The following is a 21721-nucleotide window of genomic DNA, read 5'->3' as shown; positions in this document are numbered from 1 at the left end:
TTTTACTTGTCCTTTCTCATTCTTCTTACAGATCCCAAAGGGTTCATCCACAGCTGCAGGCATGCACATAATGTGTCACTACTCTTTTGCAGTGATTCTAGACTTGCTCCACAGGAACCAAGGAAAACTAATGATATATTTTCAAGCTCTGATGGTGCTCTGAAGTTTTTATTGCTGATTTAAGTGTACAAACCACAGCAATACGTCTGCTTCTCTTCGTGGTCCAAGTGCACTATGCACAAATTCTTTACAACAAAATCAGCCAGGGTCAGCAAGTGATAATATTGGACAAAAGTAGTAGCACATTTGAAATTACATGGTGCTGCAACGTTAGATTATTATAATATAGAAGTAGCTACTAGTCACAACAAGAACAGACTCTAAATTGGGCTAAACAGTGTGCATGTTCATAGAAAGAGGCAGCCTAGACTGATTAGATTACAGGCCAAATAAATATATAAAAAAAGATGGAAGGAGAAAATAAGAATGAGTGAAATGCCCTTGCATACACAGCTGACTTGTGGGACAGTGAGGAGAAAAAAAAAAAGAACCAGGCTTCTAGCCAGTAACTCAAGTTGCTAGAATGCACCTCCTAAATTTCCTGTATTAAACAAAGGAGGGTACCATACCTCTTTCCCAGAGCCATGACCATTGCTTCAAAAGAGCTGTCATACCGAAGCAGTGGAATACTATGTCCAGAGAGGGTGGACTCAATGAATTCTGACAGTCCAAAGTATTTCTTGTTTTCATGGTATAAATCTACACCCTAAAGCAAATGAAGCAATAAAAATATAAATGTAAAGTCTATCATTTATTAATTTACAATTGATTAACGATTGGTATCTGATATATTTGCAATCACATTCTCTAATAAGCATATATCTACTCAGACATATTAAAACAAGGAGAGAAAGAAACAATTAATTTTTGGGGGAGAACTTTGACCCAATTTTTCCTTGTTTCTTTCTCTTTCCTCACATATACATATATACAGACAGAACAGCTATGTATGGAATAAATATGCACACATATGAAGAAAATCCAGGTATGTACATACATTTATGCAGTAATGCACTAGAGACAGGTTTTCAGATGGTTTCCATTTATGTAGCTCAAAGATTTTTAGCAGAGCTACTACAGTTTATAGAAGATATTAAAAGAATAAAGAAAAAAAGCAAGAAATTACAGGATAAGCAGAGGGAAAAGGAACTTGAAGAACAAGAAACTGAACAAGAAGAAGATGCCATGCAAACTTCATTATTGTTTACAAAAATCATGGGGCCTCCACAGTTTCAACAAGTATGTAAATGTAAAATAACTTATGAAAAGCTCACAAAAGCACCTCAAAGCATCCATCTTACATTGCTGTATGAAGAAGGCCAGTGGATCTCATTGTAAGGGCTGATATGAGTATGCTGTGTCTGCAGCGCATAGGGGAAGGAAGTCACATGGAGGGTCACAATATTTGGCGCCTCTTTCACCTCCCTGCAGTTCAACAGTCTATCAACAAGTCCTGTAGACAGTTCTGTTTGAGGATAAAGGCTATGCATAGCACTGCAAAAAAGAAAGCCAAAACTCTCCAGAGTAATTAGCACAAGGGAACATTTGTGTCAGTGTAATAGCTTTAACTTGGATATGAAATCAAAGTTAAACACGTACAAGGAACTTCAGACTCTATTCTTTGCCCTGCTTTTGTTGCATAGAAGGATGGGAAAAGAAATGCAAATTATTTCACTGCAGCTGAAAATTTCTGTAAGTCTGATAAGCTCCCTAGCTAGCAAATTACCAGTCACTTACAGCTATCAGAATATGAGAGAGAAAGGATGAAAGAAAACTGATGTTTTGGCAGTTACCAACAGACACATAGTCTTATGGTAACTTTGGCCAGATTGATAGTGTTGTCCTTAAAAAAATATAATTCTTACCTACAAAAATCAAGATAGAAAATGACAGACAGTAAGTCTGTATGACAGAAAAACAGAGGGAAACTACCTCTGGTAAAGCTATTATGAAAGGGAAGAATAGTTATTGTTAGGGCAAATGCTGGTATCGCAGAACACCTACAGCCGATTCCTTGCTTTGCTGTAAAACTTCAGCCCAAATTCATGCTACTTAATTTTTGGCATTTATCTGCAGTGACTAAGTTACAAGCCTCGTGACTGCAAGCTCCTTCTGTTACCAGCAGAGAGAGACAAGTAACTCCAGAAATTGGTTGTGTCCACCCCCTGACCTAAATCAGCCCTCAGAGATACTCATGTCTCTGTTGTGACTATGTGGGCAATCCCAGGCAATTACACTCCTGTTTTAGGTACCTCATTCAACTGACTTCAGTTAGGTGGCATGAATCCTGCTGTGCAGAACAGTCATTTAAATATTTTTCACTTACATATCTTTATTAGATAAGAGGAAAAAATATCAGACTTAAGCAGCAATACAGGTACTTCCTACCACTCAAGGATGCTATATGAATAACTGCCTTAAAGGCTGTGACAGCTGTAATAGGTCATTTAAGTTCCTAAGGTGTAGAGGAATTGAACAGGAAACCCTCACAGGCAAAAATACAGTTTTGGTGAAAATCATCATTCTTAACCAGTGTGAAAGACAAGACCTTGTCGTTTCATTCACAAGCAAGACTCCATAGTTTTTGGTTTCAGAAACACTACTGTGCTCTCAAAGTTGGAATATGTTGGTGTTTCTGGAATTCAATGTGTTCTCCAAGCTCCCCAGTGCCTCAGGAGCCAGAAAGCAAAAGCAGCCCAACCCCTCAGCAGGCAGATTGTTGAGAAGCAAAGGAAATAGCGCTCCGTGAAGGAAGCACTGAGTTATGCGAGTAAGCTGATGGGGAACTTGGCAAACGTTGAACAGAAACCCACCTGCTTCCCTGAGAAGTATACCTGACTTTCCTATGTAACCACAGAAGCTTTCAATTCTCACAAATTCATGATTCAGGATAGAAAAAACATTGTACTGGAAAATTTCCAATCAGTTAAAAAAATAAGCAGCAGTGTTGGCTCGCTAGTTGTATACTCAGTGTGGAGGGTTTTTGCATGTTTTACAGCCCAGAGGACACTAACAGAGGATAATGAGCTCTGTGTACTTTCACAGGAAGCTTTCCTTTGAACAAATGACAACCAGCCGAAAAAACAATAGCTGTGGCTGAAAGAAGATAAGAATGGTGAGCAAGAAAAGCTGAAATATTCCACTGGGGCATAATAGAATGTGCAGCACAAGAATAAGTCATGAAGGACCTTAAAAGAAAACAAGTTTATTCAACGCATGGGAAGATAGACTTAGCAGAAAGATGCAAACAAAGATGAAGGAAGGAATAAATCAGAAGGCTGATCTTGAGAGCTAATACAAACAATAATAATTTCTCTAAAAACAAGTTACAGTTTTCTTACCTCATTAGATCCCAGTGTGCGTGATCATGGATTAGGACAAACAGTGTATGTGGATTCTGCATAGAATTTTGTAAAAAGACTTTGAATTTAATCTGGGCCTCTGCATCTAGTTTCATAACATACTGTTCCACCCTCTGCTTTGTAAGGTGTTCCTTCTCTAATCCAAGTTCTAATAAAATACCTAAAGAAATGGAACAAATGTCAGTATTTCCAGATAAAAATGCATTTAACAATGTCTTGTAAATCTAAAATAAAGCTTACTAATGAGCACCTGAGTGCCAGAGATGAAACAAAGTCTGCTGATAAGTCACTTCGGAGGGTGGAACACAAATCAAGAAATCAATTTTCTCGAAAGAACCCAAATCAAGATTTTGAGTGCTGGAGTCAGCAATTGAGCAAATATGAGACAGCAATTTCTGAGCCACTGCTAGCTGGAATGGACGAATCTGATGTCGTTCAATCTCATAACCTGGAAAAAGGCAAAATTCTGTTTAGATATATGCCCAAAGTCTAATCTAACACGGATTGTTAGAGTCTGGCAAAGAATGGCTGATCTACTCTTTAAGATACTTTGCTTATGCACAGGAGTTCCAGTTTATACAAATCTATATGGAACATGCAAAGAAATCTTTCTGCATTTGGCATTTTGGTCCTGTAAGTCCCTTAAATGTCTGAGAGCTGAAAGTGAACTTGTGCAATAGCATTCTGCTGCCACAGAAGTAAGACTTAGAGCTTCAAAGACTACAATACCCAGTGGAATGAAGGGGAGCATCCATCAGTGTAAATCTGAATATCCCAAGATATGAGCTGCTGTTTGCCTCAGGACCTTTGCCTTAAGAGCCTCGGACTCCGCCCAGATGGATCTAACTGTACACCCAGAGACGTGGTCTCAAGTGCCCTACTCTGTTACCGCTTTAGTAAATCCTCCTTACTTACTTGTACACGCAGCTGTTCCAGTTCCATTCAGTGCTGTTGGTTTATTCACTGAAGAAGAAAGTGATGAAGAGATGTGTCCTTGGTTTTCCTGGTAAAATTTCTCCAGCAAAAGATCAATGTCACCCTCTATCAAATTGAAGGGATAGTAGAATAAACATCCATGTCAATAAGAGCTGCATTTCATACTGATTTTGTTTTGTAGATCTTAAAGAGCTTTATATATGCTAGCTAGTTATCCTGCCCTTGGCTTATTGGCTGTTTTATACAGGAACTCTCTCGTTATTTTCTATTGCATCTGTTTTTTACAGCATATCACTAATAAAATGCAAATCAGGCCAAGGAATGATGGACCAGCTCTGCAGACCATTGGCTAGAGCACTTACTGAGGATGGTAGAAAACTAGTCTCCAGGCCTTGATGTAAATCAGCAACAACAAAGACATGAAACTGGCTTGGTTTATGTTCAGACCATGGAGCTATACTGTTCACTAATAAGGATTACAAGAAGCTTTGGAAAATCTGATAAATATTTTAAAATCTCTATCATTTTTGAGAGACAGAAAGAAAAATAATTCCCTATAAAGCTGAAAGAGAAATATGAGCTTTGTAGCTACACACAATGCTGAAGAAAGCAAGGTAGTTTTTACTGAACTATCTATATCTGCAAATATATCCTATTCTATTCAGCAGGGGCCCTGCTTACAGATGGAAGCTGTGCAGAGAATACAACATGCCTGTCCTGAGTATTTAGTATTTTCTCAACAGTTGAAAAGATGTTTGAATGTGTCTGCACTGAGCTCAGAAAGGCAGGGTCTGCCCCGTAAAGTGCAATCCAGTGGATGTAGATGGCAACTATTTTTAGGATGCTCATTTACTTGTTCTGCTCAAACAATAGCAATAGCAAAAGTGATTTTGAGAACCATACTTTGAAGATACTAAGAGCAGAAACACTAACATAACTACACGATGGTTGAAGGAAAACGAGTTTCTCTTAAGTGACCACTCAAAATATCACGACATATCCAGAAGGGTTCTTGTGATCTAAGTACAGATTTAACGACATGACATGAATGGCAAAGGGGACTATGACATCCCATTAACACTGACAAATATGCTGCATTTGCTCTAGTTGTGTAATAGTTTAACTTTCCATGTGGCTGAATCTATCCCCAGATAATCTTGCCTGTAGTAATCCTTAGTATACTCAGTTTAAAAATGATCCAGTAAGCCTGGTTCTCTGCAGTTTTCCTCTCTTTCCCATGCATCATGATCAAGTTCACAGTATGATAAGTTGAAAGGGCAAATCCTACCTTTGATAAAATAACTCTGTTCTATCATGGTCTAAATGAATTCATGCTTAGGGCAAAAGAATTTATACATTCATATGGATATGGACTTGCATAGTATATGGATGGATTTGCATAGCTAAGAATATGCTTAGCTATTTGCTGATATATTTTAATGAAACTGAGGGATTTTATGAGCTGACACTTTTAGGAGGAATTTCAATTCAAATGTACTTTCACAACTTTGTCCTGCATTTTTTATGTATTTCTAATAATGTCCTTCTTCTGGAAAGGTAATGAGCACAGCTATTTTCTCTGACTTAAAAGTTTCAGGGACTTGGAAACATGTCTCCATAACCTGTTAGGTACCTGGGCAGAGTGTGCTAAAGAAGGACGCCAGAGTTTCCACTTTCCCTGTGACCAGCTGATAGTTAACTTCTTTTTGGTAGTCTGAAGGAGTGAGCATGCTCTCAGACAGAACTCTTGCTTGATACTTTCCTAAAAGACAAAAAAGTAATTTTGAAAGCACTTCAAACTAAAGTTAAAAATGTTCTAAGTCATAATAAAAATACTACCCAGCTAAATGAATGCCACACACACAAAAACGGCAGAGATGAGTCTTTTCTCTCTCCTATACGTGTATGCATCGGACATCTGTAAGATAGACTCATGTTTTATAATTCTTTGTGTTTCTTTCCCAGTTTAGGAAATATTTGTTGATACAGTATATAAAAAGACCATATAAATAGTCAAAGGCATTGTCAATTATCTTACACTTATAATGAATCTTTGAATGGCTATTCAAATGGTTTATTTAATTATCAGCATAATAGGTTGTCAAAGGGAATGACATTGAAAGACCATCTTTTAGAAGCTAAGGAAATGTTCGGTCCTCTGCTCGCAGTAATATCCCAGTCACACAGAGCAGGAGAGCTTTATGCACTGTGTGTGCTGTAACTCGCTATTATTTGTTTGCACTAGTGTTGGCTGGGATGCTTTGGTGAGAAAAAGGGTTACACAGGCAGAATGTGATTTGCTGGGGAGAGACCCAACTATGCAACATCCACTTGGGTTCATCAAAACCCACTACTTGTTGGTCAAAGCTCTGCTTTCTGAGGCAACTTATTGAAACTCCAGCCAAACTCCTCATAGCATCGAATTACTATTACTTTTGCCTGGAGATACAACCTTGGGATCTTACCTGTTATCACAATGCAGGAATCGATGGCTCGATTTCTACTGGCACATATGATCACCACATAGTTTGTCTTTGTTAATTTTCCTTCAATGAGCAGCTTAAACATTTCTGAAAGCCCCTCAGCCAGAGAGTAGCTGCATTCAATGATATGGACACTGTCATTACAGGAGCTAGCTGCAAGGCCCGCCAGCCAGGGAAGCTGGGCTGAAGTCACTGGTGCAATCTGGCTGGGCACTTGAGGAAAAGTCTGTGGAATAGCCTGTTGGTACTGACGGATTTCAGACAGGTGTGATTCCCGCCATGAACGCATGAATATTTGTTCCAAATCCTCAATCAAAGGGACCTGGTCCGAGGCTAAAAAAAGAAAAAAAAAAAAAAAAGGAAGAAAGTATTTTGAAACAATTAAACAAAATTGTTGAGTTAAAAACAATTTTTTTTTTTCAAAATATATACTTTTTTTAGAGATGATCATGCTTCAGATTTATGAGTGCATGACTCTATTGCCTTTAGCAGATGTGAACCAAGTTTTTCATTTTGAAGTGCCTTTGTGATACTCAAGTAAAGCTGCCCAAATTGGAACCTGAGTATCAGTAATTAGAAATATTTAAGAGGTTGAGTGCTGCCTGTCTCAGCATAATACCACCTCTAAACCACAGACTGTATGCAAAAGCAGTGAATTACAGCTCTTTTCCTTTCTTTATTTTTAGTTGCTGTGTTCCCAGATTATAGGAGAAGATGAACTTTGTACGATTATATTTCAATCTGTCTGGTCTTCAAGAACTAATTATTTAGTTTTGTTTCATAATCATGAATAAAATTGTTTAATATCACGTCCTAAGACTGATATTTAATATTGTCCTGCCCTAATACTCCCTTTCTCATTTGCCAGCATGTAATTTATTCGTTGCAGTCTTTCTGGATGTAAAATAATCTTACCTAGTTGGACAAGGTAGTAGACAGTCAGTAAAAGCTGCATTTCCTCTGAAATAGGCTGTATTGTAGAGGCACCATATTGTTCATATGCTCTAGATAAAGACTGTGAATTTCTGTAACAGGTGTACAACAAAGGACTCACTATCACATCATTAATGTTCCCACAAAGATATGGGAAGTTTCCATGACCTACAAAATAAACAATGTTTGTAGACATCTCATTAATTTCATAATTTCCCATGTATGTATTAAACAGTTTTAATAGTAAACCTTTTAAAATTGATGGCTTTAGCAGTGTTTAGCACTAGGACATATATTTATATCTCTTACAAAAAGATGTAAGGTCTTGTTGGGGGGTTGGGTTTTTTACCTTTGAAAATAACTGGCTTTGCTTTACAGATTTTCAGCAAGTTGTCAGGAACTGAGACTGGTTCTCCTGAGCCCACCATTGGAGATGAGGCTGGCCCCACCAAAGCAGAGTGTGGTAAAGATGATAGGCTTCCTCCATCTAAGATTTTAGACATATTATTACTGGAGTCAGGTCTACTAACGATTTCTTCAAAGTAAAGTTATTCAACATCATCTCATACCCACATTTGGAATCAGTATTGAATGCTTTTTATGGTTACGTCACACATTTAATGAGCTGTTACTACAGCCCATACCATTATGCTGATTTTCTTGGAGGACTAATTGGTGCAACCTTGAACATCACCCATGCATCTAAATGTTCATAAACAAACAATTCCAGGTACGAGTGCACAAATACAGAGACTTATGTGATAGCAGTGCACAAATAGTTATGATATGTGTGTTCTCTATGATAGATTTAGTTTCACTGCTTCTAAACAGGTTTTCTTGCTATAGCGAGAAAGAAAATATTAAGATTCAATGTTTGCTCAATTGCAACCTCTCTATAGTAATTTTCATTTAAACAAGGGCACATTAAAATAAAACATTTTGTGGCAAGTGAATTTATTTCACTGCATGTCACTCTAGTCTGTATCTAGACTAAAAAATCCAAGAGCCAAGAACACTGTGAAAAATAATTGAAGCAATGGATGGTACCTTGATCTGAGTTATGACACATTTTAACATCCCAAAGGTGTTTTGGTGTCTAAAGACGGACACAGGCACCTGTTGGGAATTATTAATAATGACTTGATGACTGGATCCTAATGAGAGTTAAGCTCAGAGCCTCAAAAAGAAATCAATGGAAATGAAGCACCTAAATGTAGGTCAGCATGTTGGTATCAAACACCTTTCAAAACTCTAATACAAATCTGCTTGCATCTTTAAAATATTGCCCCTTTTCCCCCATTGTTTTCTAGTATAGCTTATATGGTATAGCTTACCATTTTTAATTCTGTTTGGAGCCTGTGGGTTCAGCTGCAAGTTCCAAGTTTCAGTAGATGATGGAGATTCTGGTGACCAACCTTTATGGCGCTTTTTTGGAGGCCCTGAATTTGTTAAAGTGCCTGAATAACGGTAATATTTCAGAAAAGCATTAGAACAAAATGTATTCGGTTTTGTGCATGGTAATTCAATATGTTTTGATAGATTTAATGTGTGCATTAAGTACTGTGGTAGACAGGGTCAACTCCATGAATATAATAATTTTTTATCATTTTTATTTTATTTTGCTATGTCTTGCTTAAATTTCTGGGACCTTTCTGTTGTAGAGAACTCTTAATTATCTAGGTAGACTTCACTTATTTTATACCAATGTCCATTCTGTACTAAGAATAATGTAGGAACAATGAGACGTACTAAGAATGCTTGTAAGTATTAATATTTTGAAGCATTCTGCTCCTTTCTGAACACATGACACAGTGTTTCATGTAACTTATTGCAAAATAAAATTCTCAAGGGTTTCAGGGTAATATTAATACAGATCTGAGTTCTTTTCAACAATTTTCTCATTTACAGGATTTTTGCCACTTCTTGCTGGTTACCATCTTCAGTTTCATGTTATTCCATATTAACTCCTACCAACTTACTTCTGCACTTTCCTCCTATCCACATATAGCTCCAACGCTTTGTCTGTAAAAACATAACTTTCTCACAGTTTTTCTAGGAGATCCTGATGATTCATTTCTTGAATATTCTTTCATTAATATCTTTAATCTTCTTGTGCACTCCTGCAAAGTCCTAGAATGGTAAGTTTCCACTAACATCAAGTATTTCTAACTATTGAGAGTCAATGGTATTCTAGGAACTGCTCAGCATCTTGCAGGATTGAGCTATTTCTATTTCTGGATGTGACTATGCAGAGGTCTTAACACTACTTCACACTGGCAGGGCTGTATCTCCTGGCAGAATGGTTAGTCCCACATAAAATTCAAGTCAGAGTAAGAATCTAATATAAAAAATGGGGTCTAATTTTGAAAAAGATATTAAAATTAAAAATAAACCTGAAGTGTACAGATTTAGAATAACATTGTTCCCTTGCAGAAGAACCTTACGTATAAGTTTGCAAAGATAACTTTGTCCTTTAAACTTTTACCACGTGAGGGCAGTATTTAGCCACTTGTTCTACTCCTCCTTTCATTTCGTTTCCTGGCATAATATTGCAACAAAAGTCACAAGACAGATACAGCAATACAAAGAATTTTTTATTTGAAAATGCTGTACTCTTTCCTGCAGATATGTTGATATGTGAAAGCAATCCATCTGAAATGAATTGGCAACAATATGTTGCTGCACGGAAGAAAGAGCTCAAGAACCTGAATTGGCAGAGGAAAAATTTGGCTGTGATGCCAGCAGGGAAACTTGGGAAGACTTATTCTAACATAGAGTTATAGCATGTTTCTAGCCATAGTGAAGACTAACCTTCTTGCTTAAACAAGCCAGTGACACAGAATACAGTTTGTGACAGAAAACAATTAACACAAATCATGATGATAGTCACGCAGTGAGGACAGTTTCTTTAATTTGGAGCCGGTTGTCAAAATCTAGTGCTCCATCCCAAGGTGAACTGCAACAAAGGAATTATCCTATGAGTGATTACTTATAAATCTTTCTTAATTCCCTTCACAAAACCTTGTTGGGAGATTGATGCAAACTGACACATTCTTTAAGAACCTGGATTCAGAATCTAGTCTGTAATTCTATTAAGTGAATGAACTGTAAATATAATGAAAAACTTCCAATTAAAATCTGAATGGTAACAGAGCTATGGCTGAAAACATATAAACAATTTTTTTTCTAAAAAATTAACACAGAAAAAAGTGTTATGGTCAGAAAGGACTTGGAAGGGAACAGTAATTTCTATTCATACAGGAAATGATGATCATGATATCATTTGTTCAATGCTTCTATTATATCCATGGAATATAGAGTTTAAGGTATTAAACAACAAATCCATACAAATACCTAACACCGAAGGTCTTGTCAGAGCAGACAGGTTATTTTTCACCAACTGTTGTTTAGGCGATTCCTTGCCATTATAAACAGCTGAGCTGAATGCTGCTGTTGAAGGGATGTGATCTATGGCTGCAGCTGGCAAGAAAAAAACAAAGTATTTACATTAAACATTTCTAGGTCAAGATCCTCAGTTGATATAATAAACTGATCACTTGATTGTTTACTTTAATAGAACCTTCGGGATCTGCTCAGAGTGAATGCAATACTGAATAAAACAAACCCACTTCTGATCTCATACCAGATTATTGCTGTCTGACTCCCAGTTAAGTGCCTGGGTAAAATACGATTCTGCAGTTAAAATACATACGTCAGATCCTTAGCTTCTTTGCAGGTGAACCCTAGCTCTTACATGAAGTTTACTCAAGAGCTAGCTAAAATAGTGAGAGAAGTTTAAACTTTGCTAAAAATCTCCTAAGACTCCATTCCAATTTGACATCCTCTTTCCAAGCTTTTAAACTGTTCTGCATTAAAAAGAGAAGTTTTCTCAAGCCTAATATGCTTGTAATTAATGTAGCTTTTTTATATATGTAATCTCTGACCAAAAAAAAATGCCAATCTGCTATTATAAAGAGATTAATTATTTGTTCTGAAGGGGTACCAGTATTCCAGATCACAATTATTTAACAGGTTTCTATCTCACAGAGAGAATACAACCAACAGGTGAACCTCAGTTCTCCTGCGTGAATCTCTGTAACAGTCACAAGACACTCAAGAGCTGTTTTCATTATGAAGAAGCTCAGAGAGATCACTCTAGCCTCTATCATGCATCACCTTTCAGTTATGTCAAGCTAATGGAAAAGTAAATTTTTCAGAAACAATTTTTAGTACAAAAAAAGATGCAGATACTGATCATTAGTTTGTTTTTTAATATTAAAGCGTCTTTTCTCAGCAGAAGAAAAAATTCAGAAGCTTTTAAGCTGATGCCCATATAATGCCTGCAGTAAAGAGGATTCTGGTCATAACATAAAATAGACTGTATCAGAAGAAAAAGCTGAAATGACACTGGTTCCTGTAACATTTGTCATCTGTGACCAGACAAGCAACAGCTGCAGGAATGTAATACCCATTCTCAGCAACTTTAAAAATAATGGCTTTTAAAAAATTTTGGTTTGCCATAGCTATGAGCAAGCTGCAGAACACCTATTTTATTATTTGCTAACCTTTTATACATAAACCTGAGGGGAAAAAATGGACAGCGAGAAGCATTCAAAGTATGATTGTTTTCTTTATTTGTAATGTATCTCTAAATCTCTTCAGCTTGCTTTATTTTATGTGGTAGTGTGCTTCTTTGTTTGTCTTTCCATTCACAGAAGTACACACAAATACACATGCACAAAAGAGTAAGAACAGGTGGAAACTCAGCGTGTTTTCCTTCTGAGCCATACCTGTTTGCTGAGTCCCAGCTGGAGCACTTGGGTTTGCTGCTGGGAGCGGCTCGCTTGAGGTGCTTCCCGAGAGGCCCGAACTTTCTGGCAGTTGGAACAATGTGCTTGAGCAGGTGCTGGATGAAGACTGTCGGCCTCTGAACTCTTAACAGAAAAGAAACTTCTTATCCCCTGACAACAGTGGCATTTGCTTTTTCTCTGCATATTGGATTTGATGATTTCACACATGAATTACTTAGAGGCTACAGCACTTGGAAGGGAGGAACCGATGTCTTCAAACATGCCATCCTCATATTAGGTCAGTCAATTGCTTTTTACAGCTGCTCTAGTAATCACCTAGCTTTAAAGAGTCTTTCTTTCAACTGATCTGCCTTAGGTTTTACACAGACGCCAGTCCCTGTGATAGTTAAGCTTGGATGATGAAAACCAGAACTCGAGGAAGCCGGCTTCATTATCTTACCTGCCCCTTTCCAGCAGATTACAGATCCTTTGGTCAGAGCTCCCTGTGCATTCCTGACCAGATAATACTTTAAGTGTTTCTGTTTCTTGGGCTGAGTGGTCAGTTTAAGATTAATGTGATTGGAGAATTCTGTAAAGTAGCAGAAACCCTTCTTGCCACAGCCAACACAATTGCCAGAGAAACCTGATAAAATAAACAATACATATAATCCAGTGAGATACGTGGTCACTATTAATAACATCCAAACACTACTCTTTCCTGGAGAAAAGCTGTATTTATATTTTTTTTCAGAGAGTGAACTTTTTATTAACATTTTCCTCAAAAAAAATAAATTACATCAAGTCCACTGTATTGCACTTTAGCTACCAGATTGCTAAACAGAGCCCCATGTTTACAGAACAATTAAAATAGGCCACATTTTCAATTTTCTCCCACCAGAAAAAGATCACAATTCCTATTTATTACCTACCTGTGAAACATTAAACCAAGAAGTTTCTGACTGAAGAGTACTGAATCACATGCTTAACCCCAGCCCTCTTCAACACCACAGAAAGTACATGCTTCACTTTTGTTTCAGCTTTCATTGAAATTAAGCATGCAAGAAGTTTCTGACTGAAGAGTACTGAATCACATGCTTAACCCCAGCCCTCTTCAACACCACAGAAAGTACATGCTTCACTTTTGTTTCAGCTTTCATTGAAATTAAGCATGCAATTAAGTTTCAAGAAATTCAGTATATTTAATCTATTATATTTAACTAGATGTAAGAATATTTAAGTACCAAGTTCCTACTACAGATGCTTTTTTAGAGAGGAAAAAATACTAAAGCCTTCCTGGGCTATTAATTTCAAGTAGCTTTCTCAAATTATGGCTGGACTGTGTTAGCACTTCACAGCAGTTTAAACTATTTATGATTACGGAAACAAAGTGTCTGCAACTTTATAGACACGACAGAGACATAGTCTTTGCACGTAAAAAAGCTTATTGTACTCAGACTTGATGGGGCATTTCCAGGGATACTGCCATTTCCTCTCATTCTGAGATACACAGTTTGAGCCTCAAAGAGGGGCTCGTGATGGTGATGTCATTATCATCATAAATAATGGGCATTCCTTGCACAGCTGACTATTTGCCATTTGATTCTTAACAACTTATTTTGTCCATTTTCCAAAGTATTTCCTAAGAATTTTCATCTTGCATCAGACCAATGCAACTGTCTGAAAATACTTATTGTCTACAAATATTGCACCTATAGTGTGCAATTAGAAGATAATCTTCCCCACGGAAATTTTCTCTCTGTCCCCTACACTTGACCTGAAGCTGAAGTTTCCTTTTATTTTAATCATATCTAATGAACATTTTTATGTGTCATCACAGGAATTGAAAGGGAAAGATTCAGTGAATTGGAAGATGGCAAAAATAAATGAAATATATTCCACATAACATGGACAATAACATTGGAAATAAATAAATGGAGTAAAGGATCAATAATATGGTAGATAAAATTAAGAGCCATTTATGAAAATTATTATTTTAATCATGTATTTCAAACAAATTAAGTTTTCAAATTAATTATCAATACCTTTTTCCTTCTGTAAAATACAAGCACTGAAATATAATGCTTTGTAAACACCTGTTGCTTGGTTTACAACCCAAGCACTTTAATTAGTTTTCAAATGGCTCAGAAGAATTTATTAAAAACCTAAGTTCATGTGGAAATTGGTCTGGTATCCATGGGAACAAGTGGCTAACAACTATTGAAAGCTGCCTATTATCTCTCTGATCCTGGTCGGTAGGATGATAAAGGTCATTATGACTCATAAAATCAGGACAAGTCATGACTCTGTAGAATCTTCTGTGTTATATCAGTTGGCACAAAAGCATCTGTCTAACATCACAGAGCCTTCAGTAGCTGCAATAAAAGCAACAACAAAAGGAAACAAAATTAGAATGGATGTGGCAAAAGCTGTAGAGTTTGCATGCATTTTATGCAGATTAAGAAATCATGACAAACACTTCTTCTAGTAAATGAAAGCTTCCCATACATCTGGCAGCACACTGAGCATGACCAGCAGCAGCACTGCAATCTTTGCCTGGCTGCCACTTACAAGCCCTTACGTGTTTTCAAATACAAGCACGAAGGGACCATTTCCAAAGGTAAAATAGAAGTACCTGTACACTTTTTAGGTTTTATCATTTTTCTGGGAGTGTCCAGCAACTTGCCAAAGCCACAGGTAGAAATATTTATTCAATAGAAGTTGGATAGTAGACATAGAATCTTTTCATTTGGACTTTAGATCAGTCATTATTGGTAACTTCTGTAAATCATCATCTGCCTAAACCAGATTTAGCACTAACTTCTACCTGAAATAACCTTTTGCCCTAATCACCTATTTTTAATTCTGTGAGGTCTACTGGAAAATTAGTTTACACCACATATAGCGTACAGGTGAGGCCTAGTAAGGATTAAACAGTTCTAAATTGTCCACTTGTTTTGAAAAGTCCTCAGAGAACATTTTAGAAGTTTATTTTTTAATTTTCCTTTTAAGTCAAAGTATCATCTTTCACCTCAGGCTTCCCCAGCTCCTCTGAGTCAGACTAAGAGTCTTTTCTTGCAAACTCCTGCCAACACAGGTTTTCATCCCATTCATTCTGACTGACACTCTCTTTGATGACAGCCATTCCTTCATTAATACAGCTCAGCCCTGACATCACAGATAGAACACAGCATGATCTTATAATTCCAATGCAATAAAATGCTGTTCAATCATTACTCATTGCAAGGCTCTGCCAACCTTGCTCATACCACTTTATGTAGCAGACTGAGTAACATAGAGAACCCAAACATTTCATTATCCTCCTTTCCCTGAATGCCCTGCTCACGTGCCATTGCCCAAGGCAGAAGCTGATAGAAGGGACAGCTTGTTTCATAAACAAGCTGCATTAAATATTCTTCCATACATTATAGAGAGGACAAAGGTCAGGGGAGTCAGGGCAGCCATAAGGTGACTCAATATATCTATGTCATGGGATTGATTTCACAAGAGAATTAGAAATCAATGCCTGGAGTTTAGGGGCTAAAAGCCTTTCACCTTTAGGTCAGCAGTTCATATCCAACTAAGTTTAGTAGTGACTTAAGGCTGCTACCCTCTGAAGATTGTTTAATCAGAAGGTGTTTGATTCTATCTGGTATTTTATCATAGGCATTTGCTTGAATTTGCGCACATCACAATGATCAATTGCCCATAATTTAAAAAGCTCTTCCACAGCAGGGACCTTGTGCTCTGAAGAAGGACCTTGGACTAAAAGGGTATGAAACCTGACCTACCTTCTCACTGGGGAAATGGTTCCTTTGGATCAACAGTTAAGCTTCTGTTAGGGATAAAGAGAGGACCTCAAGATGGAAGGATATCCATCTGATATTTCATCATCTAATATTTCATAATTTGATCTTTCATACATTGGCAGAAAACTTTCTTCCTGGCTCTCTTTTAAATTAATAACAGGCTGTTAATTAATGTTATTATTTTTGTGGAGAGTTGGCAGCTTGCCTAAACAAAGAATTATTGTATTTTCAACTTTTCAGCAGGAGTATATCTTCTTTTCAGTTCTACTCACAAGAAAAAGCACACAAACACCGACAATGCTCCACATTTCTCCCACTTACTCAGTATCACACCATTTGAAGACTGAAGACTTAAATTCAACAAATAAATGAAATCAATATGGTCAAGCTGGAGAGCTCCATTGTATGGAAACTCACTACTATTACAAAAGCCCAATAGAACATTGCATATTTTAACAGAAGCAGCCACAGTGTTTTATAGTACAATGTTTTCATCTTACACACAGCTTACAATGCAAGCAAACTAATCTTTTCCTCTGTCATTCTGACCTCAGGAACCCACTGAAAAAAAAAAAAGGATTTCTTATTCCCTGCTAGGAAAGTGGGCAGCTGTTTGGTCTTTTGGGAAGGAAAATGATGGGTGAATAGCTGCTTTGTTTATCATGAGAGACTCTGCTTAATAGTGGGAACTGGGGAAAAAAAACAAAAGAGAAAAAAAAACTTTGGGAGTGGTACATTAGCTGCTTTTATTAGGAAACAATAAATATCGCACTATCACAGAAGTGCTTCCTCCATCTAAGCATTCCTTTAGGTCGCATAAAACCTGAGAAACAGCTTCCTAAAGGTAAAAAGCTGACTCTGTTTTGCAGACTATTTAAAATTGTGATCTAACTTGATTAACAGAATCATATGAGGTACATGCTCAGACACAGAGAACTTTTTGCTTGCCAAAAATACAGTCTTTTCCGGGTAATAGGGTTTTTTTCTATGGAATAATATGTCATTTGTAGAAACAGAGAAACAAAACAACCTCCAACAGAAATGACTTTCAAATCACAAGCACATATGCCTTGATGGTGGACAACTTATTAGCATAATCAATAAATTGGCACATGGCCCAGAGGCATATCAACAGCCCCTAATGGGAACAAGATCATAAGTCAAAAGCTGGCCTGGAAACTACCAAGACATTTCCTGTTTTTTTCTGGAATTTCTGTACGCTCCACAGGCATCTTCACAAACATATGCAGGCAGACCTTGAGAAATCAGGAAACTATTGGGTAATTCATTAGTGTCTTTTCCCTTCAAATAAATTTTTTCGGAAAAAATCTACAGTACTGGGTAACAGCTGCCTTACAAAAACACAGTATATTAAGAGAAAAAGCATGAAATTAAGCAAAAACAAATGGGTTGAAGGGTTACAAGTGATGTGCCTGTATCAACAATAAGCCTTACCAAAAGTGTGGGATATAGTCTCACTCATGATGACAGCTCATTTCAATTCAAAATGAATCCAACTCAATTTCCCTTTAAACTCAGAAAGGCTTGAAGGGACCACTTTCCATGTTGTCTCAAAAGGCCAACTTGTTTGGAGGAGAACAGCCTAAACTCAGAATACCAAAAATAAGCCTTCCGTTCTGTCTTTAAAAGCAAGGCAATAAAAAGAGCTTCCCTTCTTCATATGAAATGTTCTCAACTTAAATCTATCACAAGACAGGAGTCACTGTGTTATACTAATAGACAGAGAATTTAAAGCAAGAATGGTTCTGTCTTTTATCTCACTATGTGCCTGAAACCATGAGACTAGTCATGTCTGCTTCTAATTTTACTTACCCTGATTTGACTTGCATCAGTGTATGAAAACCAGAATCAAACAATCATTTCTATCTACAGTATGATCTATTGTACAAATAGTATGCTATCCTCATGTCAATAAGATATATTGTGTTTTTTATTAGATTAGGGACCAGGAACATTATTTTATTTCCAGCTTCCAGATGAATAATTTAGATCTTAAAGTATGGAAGTCCTTTCATATTTCAGCTTGTTATAGAATATGTAAAAATCATCCTACAGAATTACTAAAATTCATTGCAAAAGAATGTGATTGACTGCTGTTTAAGTGTATAACAGCAGCCAAAATAAGCATTTAAATGGTTTCAGGAAACGAAAATGTATGAAATAAGCAAGCTGAGGATGCAAGTAGCATAAAAACCTCCCAGTTATGTTCCCGTTGCCTTTTTCTGTTCTTGTTTAGCATGCAATTAACAAATACACTACTTCCTCTCTGCTAACAGCCTAAGGAGCTTAAGCTGTTAATAGTGCTAGCACTGAATGACTTGAGTGGTACAACATTCCTGTCTTTATCTTTAAAATGACAACACGTGGGTGATTTACAACCCTCTTAATTCTTTTACAATCACTGGTCAAATGTACTGTGACCAATCCAACTCTACAAGATCACATAAGGAAAGAAATTACTGTACATAAAATTACATTATGCACCTTCACACTACACTGTCATCCCAAATGCCTTGAAGAGTTGCTCAAACTGAAGTAACAACTGAGTTCACATCATATCCCTCAGTGTTTGTGAAAAAAACTCTTAAAAGACATGACAAATATTTTCTTTTTGCTATTTAGAGCTCGGCCTCGTACACAGATATATGATGCAGCATTTTTTGGTTAACTAAGAAAATAATATGTAAGAACCTGAGAGTGCCTGACTGAAAAAAAGAGTTCTCCCTCTGATTATATAGCACTTTTGCCAATATAAAAACTATTCCATTTTAATAACTTTAATATTCAGTTCATTCATTCACATGATTGCAGATCTTCCCTATTTGGGTTGATATGGATGAGGTTAACGGCCATCAGAAAGGCTATAATAAAAATGGATAGAAGGACCTAGTTTTATGTCAGAAGTTAAGACTTTTAAATAGATGAAAAGCAAGGAATTGAAGTATCCTACGAACAGTACTATTCAAACACACAGTATTACCTGATTACACATATAGGAAAATTTCAACTTACAATCATTCATATTCATTTATATTGTGATAATAGCAAAAAGTCATAGGTTAGGATCCAGAACCCATGCTTTTTTTCAAACACAGTGGAGAATATTATCCCCATCTCAAAGAGATAAATCAAAAAGGTCATACATTTTTGTAGTCCAAACTATCATCAAATTGTTTACGTGTGTATAGTAGCCTGAAAGTTCCACTTGACAGACCTACAGTCTGCACATGTCAGTATTTGGAAAGCTAAAATAGACTGGCAGCAGTTCAACTAGTCCAGTTCCCAGATGTGCAGTTCCAGCAACTAGGACATAAACTGATTGGACAACTTTAGCCTTGGACTAATGGATAGAAGGTGATGAAGCATTTCTAATGAACCGGCTTACTCTGTATCTTTCCAAAGCAAACATAGCCAGCTCTGAGTTGTTATCTTGTTGTGCATCACCAGTGAGCATTACTGTAGACATGGAACGGAAATAAGATCTGCTGAACTCACTCTGCAAAAAAAGATTAGCTATTAATTGTAGCCCACAGAAGAATCCACTTACTGCAATCACAGACACTTACCCAACAGGGCATTGCGTCCATTGTCATCTGGCAGGAATCTTTTATCCACAGCACACACTAAAAGGTGATCAGGTAAATTTGGTGACTTCGCACCAACAAGTAAAAACCCTGCCGGTACCTCAATGTGTTCATTGGAAATGGAAACCAGTCTCAAATCTTTACCAGCCTGGCAGAAACCTAGAAAAAATCCATTCAATGTATTTTAAGGTGACAAGATTTTTTTGTTTAATACTCACAATAGTCTTCATTACAGGACTTCCTATATTTTTAATGAAAAACAAAGTTGTATCCTCTGAGGTCAAGGGCAAACTAAGAGATAATTTTATTTCCTGCCTTTTGTCAGCCATAAACAGATGCTACCAGTACAATAAACAAACAAAAATCTGAAAATGTACAGTGAAGTTTTTCTTGATGATGTTTGGCAACCTACATATTTATGGGACTACTTACTAACATCATCATAACTTAGGTCAGACACTCAAAAATGGAGATAATAGTTCTCAATATCTGGTGAATTTCACTGGCTTTTCCTGGGTTTTTGAATAATTTACAGCAACATTGAATGAGGTATAATTTAAATAGAAAAGAGCAACAATAAAGCCATAAGAATTACCACATTCATTTTAGCAAACACCATGCCTGCAAACTCAACCCTTTAAAGGTCATGTTGCCTAAGAGAACAGTTCTGTCCTCATGCCCAGTGTTCCAACACAAATGCTTATCTGACACACTGGGCAAAGACCCTGTTAAATATAAGAGCAGTCAAGAGCAATCCAGCTTTATCTGGCAGGTAATGAACATTGACATTTTTAGGATTTCTATATTGTATAGATTATCTCATTCTGATGAATTATAGGGGAAATGGCCCCAATCCTACCCTTTTCAGTAGGGCAAATGTCTTCTGACAGCATGTTTATTGCATTTCTCACCATCAGTAGTGCAACATCCTTCTGGGGGAGGCTTCATCTGGTAAGAAACAGGAGGACTACTTGATTCTGAGCCTTCTTCCTCCTCCTCTTCTTCTTCCTCCTCATTATCTGCTCTGCTGCCTGCTACAAATTAGCATAGCGTAAATGACTTAGACAACAGAAAATGCTGGCAACTAAGCAATGAATGAACAGGGTGACCCAGTTACAGAAAGTATTACAGCAGACTAGATTCTCTCCTCTTGACAATGACTTTACTGTTGCCAAATCTTAAGATATTTGTTGTTTCCTTAAAGCTCCAACTTCCAGTCATGCTTACAATAGAATGTCTTTCACCAAAAAAATAAAGCTTTTAGCTCCTCTGCAAAAAAAGTTCAAAAGCATGACCCAACTGCACCTGAGAAAACAAAAAAAAACCCCTAAAGGACAAATAAAAAGAAGCCTCAATTTACTATTTTTTTTTAAAATCTCATTATGTTTAAGGTAATCTCACAATTTTGAGAGGCCTAACTCCTGGTGTTTGAACTCTTGCTGATCACAACAGTGTAACTGTATCCTTTGTTTATAATATTAACAGCCAATATAAACCCAAAGTCATTACTTCTTAGCACTTTAGAATGTCCTGGCTACAGTCCAAGTACAGATTTTATTAATTAGGTATTCACCATGCCCTTGATGTTGTACAGGAAACTGAAAAAACGGTTCCTGATTGAAACTAGGTTCACCACAGATGATGCCACGATAACACCTAATTGTCAGGCTGTCTGTCTCCTACAAGAATGCGGAGCTCTGAGTAAAGCACTGTCACTACCTGTACAATGTCAAGGAAAGGCAGATA

The 21721-nt window shown here is 36.9% G+C and overlaps 1 protein-coding gene across 6 annotated transcripts in view; it reads right to left on the bottom strand.

The window, feature by feature from the left end:
- GREB1 (growth regulating estrogen receptor binding 1) overlaps window positions 1-21721 on the bottom strand; it is a 114667-nt gene that overhangs the window by 32947 nt on the left and 59999 nt on the right. For all 6 annotated transcript variants that reach the window (XM_049819127.1, XM_049819126.1, XM_049819125.1 and 3 more), the window contains 15 exons: window positions 20887-21009; window positions 19958-20134; window positions 13025-13207; window positions 12565-12708; window positions 11129-11254; window positions 9109-9231; window positions 8124-8261; window positions 7757-7942; window positions 6824-7174; window positions 5992-6120; window positions 4338-4463; window positions 3673-3870; window positions 3402-3582; window positions 1362-1554; window positions 630-766 (listed from right to left, as the gene is read on the bottom strand). In XM_049819127.1, the coding sequence (XP_049675084.1) occupies window positions 630-766; window positions 1362-1554; window positions 3402-3582; window positions 3673-3870; window positions 4338-4463; window positions 5992-6120; window positions 6824-7174; window positions 7757-7942; window positions 8124-8261; window positions 9109-9231; window positions 11129-11254; window positions 12565-12708; window positions 13025-13207; window positions 19958-20134; window positions 20887-21009 (2515 nt within the window). The remainder of the gene's footprint in view (window positions 1-629; window positions 767-1361; window positions 1555-3401; window positions 3583-3672; window positions 3871-4337; window positions 4464-5991; window positions 6121-6823; window positions 7175-7756; window positions 7943-8123; window positions 8262-9108; window positions 9232-11128; window positions 11255-12564; window positions 12709-13024; window positions 13208-19957; window positions 20135-20886; window positions 21010-21721) is intronic.

Source organism: Accipiter gentilis, chromosome 16 (genome assembly GCF_929443795.1).
Source record: "Accipiter gentilis chromosome 16, bAccGen1.1, whole genome shotgun sequence".
Lineage (NCBI taxonomy): Eukaryota > Metazoa > Chordata > Aves > Accipitriformes > Accipitridae > Astur > Astur gentilis.
Note: the sequence above shows the minus strand (reverse complement) of the source record. Positions and strands in the feature narration are given on the sequence as shown.